At 33.2% G+C, this 10,965-nt stretch overlaps 1 protein-coding gene across 1 annotated transcript in view; it reads right to left on the bottom strand.

The window, feature by feature from the left end:
• Nucleotides 1-10,965, bottom strand: part of LOC102887693 (histone-arginine methyltransferase CARM1) — a 200,375-nt gene that overhangs the window by 31,553 nt on the left and 157,857 nt on the right. Inside the window, exon 8 of the mRNA XM_015594440.2 lies at nucleotides 410-587. Coding sequence (XP_015449926.2) covers nucleotides 410-587 — 178 coding nt within the window. The remainder of the gene's footprint in view (nucleotides 1-409; nucleotides 588-10,965) is intronic.

Here is a 10,965-nt window from a genome sequence, read left to right as displayed (position 1 = left end):
AAAAAGAATGTGTCAAAAAATATAGACCCTAGTTTATCACATTATAGAAGGCCAGCTTGAAAGGGCTTTAGATGTTATTTTTAATAATACAGATAAGGAAATCAAAGTGAAAAGGTCAAGTTCCTAGGCCAAGTTTCTAAGGAAGAAAGTGATAAAACCGGGACAAAAATTCATAACTCTGAACTAGTTTTCTATACCGTATTGCATACTCTGTGGCACACTGCCATCAATGTCTTTATGGTTGGAGACTAGCTCATTTGTTATGGAAAAATAAGATGAGAAAATCAAAGAATCATTGTAATAGAAATACTCTCTCCTCCTTTCTGTCAAGAATTAAATGCAGGGGAAAAAAGATGGTAAATTTTACAAAAAAGCTAGCCTATTTTTAAACTAGGACTGGCCAACTCACCATTTGCTTTAAGCCATTTTTTGGAATGAAGGTAACTCTCCAGCATCCTTTCATTGAAAAGCATGTATCCCATTGGTTCAGAAATGATCACATCTACAGCCTCAGGAAGTGAGATTTCTTCAATTTTCCCTGGCAGAACAATGATCTTGTCTGAAAGGTGGTTATTTTTCACTAACATCTGAAAAAGATAAAATAGGGTACCAGTATTATTGTTATACAGAATCTTATGAAAAATAAGTGTTATAGTTTTGGGTTTGACAGTGTGGCAGGGATAAGAAGGAAGCAACATATTTGTTTCTATAAACACTTTAAAAATATTTTTCTTACTGCACAAATATTTCATGTTTAATATAGATAAATTAGAAGATACAAACATGAAATAAAAATATGTAAAATTGTACCACATACAAATAACTATTAGCAGTTTGATGTATACCTTTCCAGGCTCTTTATACAAACATACACTTATATGTGTGTATGAGAGAGTATGTGTGATCTGTGTTTATATGTGTGTGTGTGTGTGTGTGTGTGTGTATATACACACACACACATACACTTTTGGAAGGATTGTTTTGTATCAATAGTTTCAGCTTATTTCTCATTGTTCTGCCTGCAGTAAAGATGCCAAAAGCCTCTATACAATAATCTTGCACAAATTAATGATCTTGATCCTTATTAAATTATCTCTTGATCTTTTGATTCCAAAAATAATACTCTGTTCATTAACCTGTCTTTAGAAATACATTTTACAGTTATGTAGTCATTTTTCTTTGTTGTCCTCTGTATTCTATTTAATAACTTTGAACTCATTTAAAAGAGGGAACTTGAAGAGAAATATATTTATTTCTAATATAGGTCTTCTTAATGCCAAATATGACACATTAAGGAAATTGGCCAATTTTAACAGTGGTATTATTACATTTATGTCTTTTTACTGTCTAAAAAATATATTTCCTAATAAAAATATACGTACACTAGCATAAATATATACAGCATATTCCTTTTCAAGTTGTGGTTCTCTGACACCCTGAGACTTTTACATCTTTGCTCATTATATTTATACATAGTCAGAAACCTTCCATTTTGTATTTTTGTTAACTTGATCCCTTTCATCATCCTGAATGCAGTATACCATGAATTTATCATGATTCGGTTCTGAATTCCTGACCATTTCTTCACGTGATTAGGGTATCTTTCACTCAATCCTATCTTCTAAGGTGCAGTTAATCAACATGTGACCTATAAGTTTATTAAATGTCTTTTCTACTTAAATTTAAAAAAAAAAAGACATCAAATAATCTTTGATCTAAGGAAAAACAATGAAAAAAACTATTAGAACATGTCATCCATTGTCATTATTTATGCATGCACAAAGACTCAGAATTCCATTCTATCAGCATTCCACACATGGAAGTCAAGTTCATGGGATTCTGTTTCCAAGGTTAAAGCTTTTAGTGCCCTGCTTTTCTCTGTATAGTCACTTCTCAGGAGAGTCCATTCAAATGCGTAGCTCTAACTATGGGTCCACTGTGGATGACTGTCCAAACTACACCTGTAGGTTTACTCTCTCGCCTGAGCTTTGTCATCTCCTCAATGTCAACCAGTAAAGAGCCAACCTCTGCTTCTTCTTGAAAAGTAAACATTCCTCTAAGTTCCCTTAAAATCTTTATATAATCTTGTATTTCCTTGATTCTGTTTTGATCACTAATATTATAATCCTCAGTATCCTGGAGGCATACATAGTTGCTTCTCACAGACAATTAGTTCTGTTATTGTTATTTCTACCTTTCAGATATGTTTCATTTCCACTTTTCCCTTTCTGCCTGTATCAACTTGTCCAGTTTCTAATAGCTTCAAATCTGGAATTTAAAAATAGCATTTATATAATGAAAATAATAATAGCAGTACCTACTTCATAGGCCTGCTTGGGGCCAAAACAAGATAAAGCATATTAAGGCCTTAGGGCTAAGTATTAAAATTATTATTGCTTTCATATTATTTTTATTAAAGAAATAGTAAAAAAAGAGAAATGCAAATGAGCAAAAGCATGAAACTAAAAATCACTTGTATTCCCATCATCCAGATGTAGGCAGGGTATATTTTCTAGAAAACATTTGAGTATATTTCTATTTATAAAAACATATAATATTTTATAGTAATATTTCATAATCTTTTTTTCATGTAATATGTTTTAGATCAGTTTTCTGAATATTTTTTACAACATGGCACAGTTTAAAAAATAACAATTATTTTTATGGCACACTAGAGTGAATAGGAAAGGCTCCTTGCATTTCAAGACATTTGAACTGGGGGCTCAGGCCATACTAGACCCTGACCAGCTCCCATGAAGGAAAAGAGCATCAAAACTCGGTGCCTGGTATACTTGCTGTATCTCTTTTAGATATCTGTTTTAGATATCTTTCCATGAATTAGTTTACAACACAATTTTTATTAGCTGTATAATATTTTATAAATGTACCTTGATTCATTTAACCAAAACTGTGTTGTTAGATATTCAGGGTATATCAAGTTTTTCATTATTACAATAGTGTATCGAGAAATAATAATAATACAATTAAATCTGGAGACATACTTTCTACTACTTCCTTCAAAGTTAAAGGGTACAGAACTTTTAAGGGTTTCTGATTCACATGGCTCCATTGCCTGCCAGAAAGGTGATTCCATTTCTAAATGTCAAGCCCTTTCTAAATTCTGCTTGTGGGGTGTGACTATCCACACAACCTCAGTGCATAAAACTGCCTCATCATCTTGGAACAGGATGTTGGAAGGGGAGCCTTTCTGGTTTTTGTTTTTTGCTGGTGGAAATAATATGATAAAATATCCAAGGAAACGTGATACATACTCTTTATAGAGAATTTATAGAGAATAATCCTAGACACTTGAACTCTCATGAAGATCAGAGATATAATAAGGCTATAGAGGATTTTTTGAGCTATCAAAAGGGCAATTTTAGATTCACCGGAAAAAATTCTGAGTCTCATTATTCTCACTGGCAAAGGACACAACCATATACATGGAAGTGAGCAAATAGGCTGGTCAAAGGGTCACTTTATCTTGTGACTTCATTTATTTTTGACCAGATTTAAAGAACACTAAATCAGGAATCTGAAAATATGGATTCTAGTCATGGTTTTAGCACCAAAGAGCTGTGTGACCTTGGGAAAATAACCTAAACTCTAAATTTTAGGTTCTCTCCTTTCACAATCAGAGTTTAAAACTGGAGTTATTCTAAGGCTCCTTCTAGTTCTAACATTTTATGATTACAAGATAGTGAAATTACCCCAAAGTACACTACAGGAACCTATAAACATAAGGGCTTCTTGATCAAATAATTTTGGAACTTCTTTATAATATATATCCTTCTAACAAATTCAGAGCCATGAGCATATTAATGGCTTTGAGGAAATTCTACAGAAATGAAACTGTTTGGCTTGGTTAAATCAAAGACATCCAAACTTATTTGAATACTTTGCAGTATTTTTTTTCCCACTGAACATTTATTTATCACTCACGGATCAATCTTTAGAAAACAATGAAAATGGTTATTTGATAATCCTAGGTTTGAAAAAATTCCTTAACAAAGATATTTGAAAATAGGACGTAAAACTCAACCAAGAATAGCTCTAAGACATAAGAGCAGCTAATTCCAGATATAAAACACATTCTACTCTTTGAGTCAGTCTTGCTGCCTTCCTTCATCTCTGGTTTACAACATTCTCAGTACAAATAATTTTATGTCACTTTATATACCATTCTTCCAAAACTCAGTAGAACTATCTTTTCCAGGAAAAAAATAAACATCAATATGTCCTTCCAAGTGCTGGAAAAGGCCCCTGACAAGGAAGAAAGCTCCATTAGCTACCATATTCATTGCTGCACAGGTTTTCCCTGTATGATCTGGTCTTTCTCTAAGAGTTCAGGAAAGAAAGAGATTCCAAATAAAGGCCCTTCTTCCAAGATCCATCAAGGTATAAGTAAACCCACATCATATCCTTGTTTCGATCCTGTTTCCTTATTGCTACATTTCAAAAGCCTGTGCCAATAGTCTTGTCACTTGTATCAGTAGGTTAAAAACACACACACAAGCACACCCACAGGCACACAGGCATGCACACACACTTTAGGTGGCAGCAGAAGCAGTAGAATTCATCCTCTTACTATCACAAGATTACTTCCAAGATAGATCGATCATGGATAATTTCACCTGGTATCTTGTCTTGTCTCATTTGGAAGGTTTTTCACTGAGTTACATGTGTTAAATATGTGTTGTTTATTTATACCTGTTCAGTTTAGAAGTGTAAGTAGTCTTAGAAGCTGTACTACACAATACAGTACTCAATTATATTCCATCTTGAAATAGTGGAAAGAGTAAGAGTTTTGGAGGCGAAATACTTGGGTGCTAGTTGTGGATCCTCCACTTGCTAGGTGTAAGGCTGTGGCCAAGACATAATTTCTTGGAAGTCCATTTCTTTACCTACAAAAAGAGAATACTAATAGTACTTATTCCCTTGTGTTATTTCAAGGATCAAATCAAATGTGAAAGTACAAAGGAATAGAGAATATAGACTAAATACGAGAAGAGTTTAAAGACAAGATAAAGCAATAAAACTGAGATTAAAAGGGAGATTTCAGACCCAAGAAAACAGATCAAAAAGAAAGTCAACATAATTACAGAATACTATATTACCAATATCCAAGAAAAAATGTTACATTTAAATTGTATGTAACCATTTAAAAAATCATTTGGCATAATTCAATAAAGCTAAAGATGTACTTAGTCTATAACTTAAAAATATCAGTCCCTAGAAATATACATTCTAGATAAATTTTTGAACAGGCATACAAGATAACCCGTACTAAAATTTCTACAATAATACTGATAGTTATAAAATAAAATTTTAAAATGAAATAAAGTAACTATTAACAGGGAAATGAATAAATGGTGGTAGAGTCATACTATGAATATTATTCAACAGTGGAAAAGAACTAGAGGTATATGTCTTAACATAAGTTAATTTCATAAGCAGGATTTTAAGGGAGAAAAATAGGTGGCTGAATAATATGTAGTATGATTCTTTTAATAAAAATAAGTCAAATGCATTCAAAAGTAAACTGCAGTGATTAAGATACACTAAATTATTTTTTAGAACTCTTTTACACTAATCATAAAACTCAAGGTATTGGTAACTTTGGGGAGTGAAGGGAGGGCTAGAATCTGGGAGAGGCATATCAGAATTTCCATACATAGTTATATTATTCTGGCTCTTAAACTGGGTTGTAGGTACATATGTGTTTATTTGGTTAGTATTTTTATATCTTATATTTACACTCACCTTTATTTTTGTATGTACAAAAATTTTTCTAATAAGAAATTTAAAATTATGCTATTAATAGAAACATTTAAGATCATCACAATGAATGCAGATTTAAAAAGACAAATTGATTTCTGCAATCAGAAAGAAGCTAATAGAAAGGAAAGACATTAAACGAAGCAGCATAAAGGTAATTAATGTCTCGGATGTACAGAAAAGTGGAATGGTAAATTACTCAAAGGTCTATTGAAAGAAAATTCGCCAGAAATAAAAAACTGAATCCATTAATAGGAAAAATACATAGCGGAAACTGTGTGCAATAATAGTAACATGGAAATACATTCTGTTCAAGATTTTGGATTTAAAGAAAAAAAAAATGAATGAATTCCTTGGGCACCCAGACAGAAAAATAAATCACCTTAAAAGTGAAAGAAAATCAGACTGGCATTAGACTCCTCTATAGTCACAATTCATTTTAAAAGGCACTGGAACAATGTCTACAAAATTGAGAAGGAAAAAAATTGTGACAAAAAGATTAAATCTAGAGAAAATGTGTTATTCATATTTTCAACATGAAAGAATTTGGGGTAGATATCTAAGCCCATCTTCAAACTATTCTTTGCCAAATAGAAAAAAGAATCCACATAATTAAGAGATGTATTAAATTTAAAAATTGGTAATAAAGCTATAATAAAAAGATTAACAGTTAGAAATGAATCCATTTAATTATAGAATACTAAAAAATTAAATGAATTTTGTTTATATTTCAATGAGAATTACATTACACCTTGACAATATAAAAACTATATATAACTAACAAAAGGGAAAAGAGAAAGGAGGAGCTATGAGAATGTTGATGATTTCATTTCTTTCATAGGAAGGAATGAATATCACAAGGTTAAGAAAAAAGAACGATTCTAATTCTTACTTCTTTCTATAACTTTAAAGGCATTTTTTACAAAGTAATTTATATATGAAGTTCTCATTTAAAGTTAAGCAATTTCTTTATCTCAGTTTCTTTTCCTTCTGTTAAATTCAATAAAATTTGATTTAATACTTTTTATTTAAAATACTACAGATCATATAATCTCATTTTCCTTAAAGTATTTCTCTCTAGCCATTCTTCTCTTTGTATATTTGCATTAAAAATGTCCAGAATGCTGTTCATCCAATATTAATGATGATTTTTATCATAGTGGTTTTCTCCTTTGTTAAATTTTTGGATTGCTTAATTCTTTATTATAAGGTACTATTTTTATAAAAACAGCACAGTAATTTTTCTAAAGAAAAATATTAGTAAAAGGAGGGATCAGATATAAGGAAATATATCTGCCTCTTCTTTTTTCTGAGAGTCCACAGAAATACAGGAAGTGATATAAATCAGAAGGAAACCTTAACATGCATGTACATTAAAAAGAAGTAGCAAGGGAGGAAAACCTTAGAGGAAATTTTAGAAGACAGAAAGTAGATTAGACTGGATTGATGGAGGAAAAAGAACACATTGCTCTGAACCCCTAAATATCAGAGCAAAGGAAGGTTTCCTGTAAGGAAGTTTTGGAGAAAAATCCAAATTTTGAGTCAGCAAATGCTAAGAGCAGAAGCAGCATATGGGACTGTCTTGTGGGCTAGTACCACTCCCCACCGCCCCCGCCCCTCACTCTAACTCCATCCTAAGGTATATGGATGCTATTAGGCTGACATCATTGGGTTTTATCCCCAGCTAAAGTTCTTAGCACTGCTTTTGTGATATGTCTTAGCAGGGATTCTCCTGTGGGTACTGAAGGCAGAAAGAGAAGCAGAGAAGAGTTTGGGGTAACTGGGTTCCAATTTCAGACTCTGAGGGAAGAGAACTATGAGGTAGTGCCATCTAAAGTTTCATTCCTAGGATAAAACTCTTATTTTGGCAATAGTGCAGGTTCCTAGGCTACCAGGGAGATATACACCCATATACTTTTACAAGAAAGCTTATCTGTCAACACATCCTCCACACTTAAGCAAAGGCTTTGATCTGCTCTGCCTCTTGCAAGAGAGACCTGTTGGGAACACAGACCCACTAACTATTCTAAGCAATCTAGTTCTTTATTCATTAGCTAAGAAAGAGTAAACAAGGATCTCCAGACATTAGAGGAAAATAAATAGCTTAAAAGAAAAAGTTGGAGATTAACAAGTAAGAATAACAAGTAACTACAATGGAAATAGAGGATAATTATTTTTTAAATTACTAAATGTAGAGAATAAGAGTGATTTTATAGCCATACAACAAGAATAGGCTACTGTAAAATTAAAAATATGAATACTGGAAAAAAATTCAGTTAGTGTTGTGCCAAAGCTTAAGACCAAGATTGTGATCTGTAAGATAAATTTGAGGGAATCTGAGAACACAGTGCAAACTCAAAGAGATAGAAACCATAAAAGAATAGTTAAGTTGATATAGACATAATAGTTAAATAAATAATAGAAAAATATTCCCAGAACTCGAGAAAGAGATTAGTCTTTAGATTGAAAGAACCTACTAAGTATGAAGCAAAGTGGACTGTTTAAAAAATTAGTCCACATCTAAATACATGGCAAGATTTGACAAACCTAAGAATAAAGAGAAAAATCTCCAAAGCTTTAAAAGTTATAAAAATCATATTCACTTCAAATGCACAAAAATTATACTGATACAGAATTCTCAAGAGCAACATAAGATATTAGTGACATAGGATATTAGCAAGTTCGAAGGGAAAATGACTCTTGAGCCTAGAATTTTAGCCCCAAATCCAAAAAAGGTAAGGTAATAGAAAACATTTTCAGACATAGAAAGCCTCAAAGGCTTTTAAATTGTGTTTCACAAATGAAAATATATATATAAGGAATCAGTCAAGAGGAAAAAATAGAAGAAAAAGGATACCATAGAAGAAACAGTGGCAACCTGACTATAAATGAGAAGTGAAGAAATATGCAAAGAAATTCAAAGTTTATCCATTTCTGATATACAGAACATTTTTCTTGGAGTAGCAAGAGTTCGAAGTCATAACATTTCCTTTTCTGTGGGTCAAATGAAACTACTTGATTTTAGAGGGAAAGCTATTTATATGCTTTTTATACTTAAAATGTTTTTCTGGGGGTTTAAATTATCGGATGCGAAAAAGCATTAAAGATTTAGTCACGTATTATAAACCTTGACAATCTAGAAATAATCTAACCAAAGAAAATTAGGAATTGTACCCCAAGAGGAAAGTTTCTCCTCTATTATACTGGGAGTCAAGAGTATATCCAAAGTAGATAATTCGGAAAATAGAAATATAAGTATTATGATATAAAGTTATGATAGCAATCAGCTAAAGAACTTTAAAAAAAGAAATTTAGAGTAGTTCACAGTGGGAAATGTGATCAGGCATGAGTGGGTGGGTAGGAGATGATGACTTTTTATTTTAGACCTACCTATACTGCTTGATTCCCCTTCCTCACGCACAGTTACTACTTTAATTTAAAAGAAAAAAAAAAGTCAGTGAGTAGTCATCCCCCAAACAGCAAGACACCTAACCAATCTTTCTTTTATCCTCTTTCAGCCCTATTCTTTAACGGGCAATTCTGAATATTTGCTTAAACATTTAAAAAAGCAATATTAACCTTACTATTAAAAAGGTTAACAGTAAAGTGGCTTTAGTTTACTTAAATGAAATATTTAAGCTAAAGTTCTTTGCTAAATACCTGTTCTGATCCCATCATTTTATAAAGAAATTGAGTCCTAGGGAGGTTAGTGTCCAGCCTAAGGACATGCCACAAAACAGTGGCAGATTTAGACGAAAGTGATTATATATATCAATGTGTTTCAACAAGTTTAGTTCATAGCTATGTTTGGTGACAGTAGCATTATGGCTTGGCTACTTTCTGAGAAGGGACTGAAGAGGAAATATGTATGGTTACCGTCTCTCTTTTTCTCCTTTCCTTCCCTCAGCGCGCACCTGCTTCCTGCCTGTAATCAAGGTAATTATGGCACTGAGCACTGCATATGACCCCTCTTGGGCCACTGGTGCTTAATTATCAGTGTGTAGAAAACAGGGCCTTCTGAAATCTGCTGCTGAGAAAGAGTAAATGGGCCCCTGGAGGAACCAGCCAGAGGTGTGAGCGCAGAAACCTTTGCAAACAAGAACTAGTTGGCAGAGCAATAAGGACAACACATACAGAGAGAAAGACAGAGAATGACAGATAAGGGAGACAGACACAGAATGGAAGGCAAGGCAAAGAAAGGGATTTTGTCTCCTGTTTCTCTTTGGGATGAATTAAGGGCAGAGTTGGAGGAGTCCAGAAGCTTCTCTGTATTGAGTAATTATATATTCCTTTATCACTTGCAGAATCTCAAAGGTGACAGAAGGAAGCCACATGAAGCTTTTATGAGGGAAGCTTTTATGCCACAAGCCAAAAAGAAAAGGACACTAGCAACTTTAATACACATAGCTGTTTCCTTCTAAAGATGTTCCAGAATGCTCAAAAACTGGAGAAGAGCATCAAGGAGACAGACAAGCTGTCTAGGCTTGGAAAGGATACTTTGACCAAATTATAAATTAAGCACTAAGAAATACGTAATTTCTATAGAAGCAATTCACAGCTTTGGGGGCGGGGACAGAGGGGTCGCACTTTTGTACATCCTATTAGCCAGTTTATTTGCCTTCTATTGGAAGGTAAGTTTTCTCTTTTAGACTGTAAGTATCTGACAGCAGGTGCCATGTCTACTTTCTCATCTAGCAGAGTACCTGGCACATCAAAGGCATCCAATAGATATTTGTTAATTACTTCACCAAAGGTGATACGGTAGCCGTTAGAGTTCAGTTTCCATCTTAGTTTGGAAAATTATTACCAACGTACAGGGACAGTTCAAAGAGAAAAGATCATTCTTTGCTCTTCCAATCTCTATGCTGGACCTCTGGTAGCAGGTAAATGAAGGGTAAGTGATTGAAAGGAATTTGGGTGACATTCTTTATATCCTGCTAAATGCTGACACATCTGGCAACGAGAAAGTAATTTAGGTATGTCGAGAAAATAACCAAGACTTTAAAATGGACAAGAAAGTTACCAAGCATCCTGTCTAGCATGTCCTTCCAGGTTATCTTTTCCTTTCAGTGTCTTAGAGCGATTTCACAACTCTGTTAGAAAAACTGATGATGTTCCAAGTAATTCTTGTCTTTTGAAATGGAAGGAAATCATATCAGGTAGAATGCGGTTGTTTATTGCCCTGTG

Source organism: Pteropus alecto, unplaced genomic scaffold (assembly GCF_000325575.1).
Source record: "Pteropus alecto unplaced genomic scaffold, ASM32557v1 scaffold95, whole genome shotgun sequence".
Taxonomy (NCBI): domain Eukaryota; kingdom Metazoa; phylum Chordata; class Mammalia; order Chiroptera; family Pteropodidae; genus Pteropus; species Pteropus alecto.
Note: the sequence above shows the minus strand (reverse complement) of the source record. Positions and strands in the feature narration are given on the sequence as shown.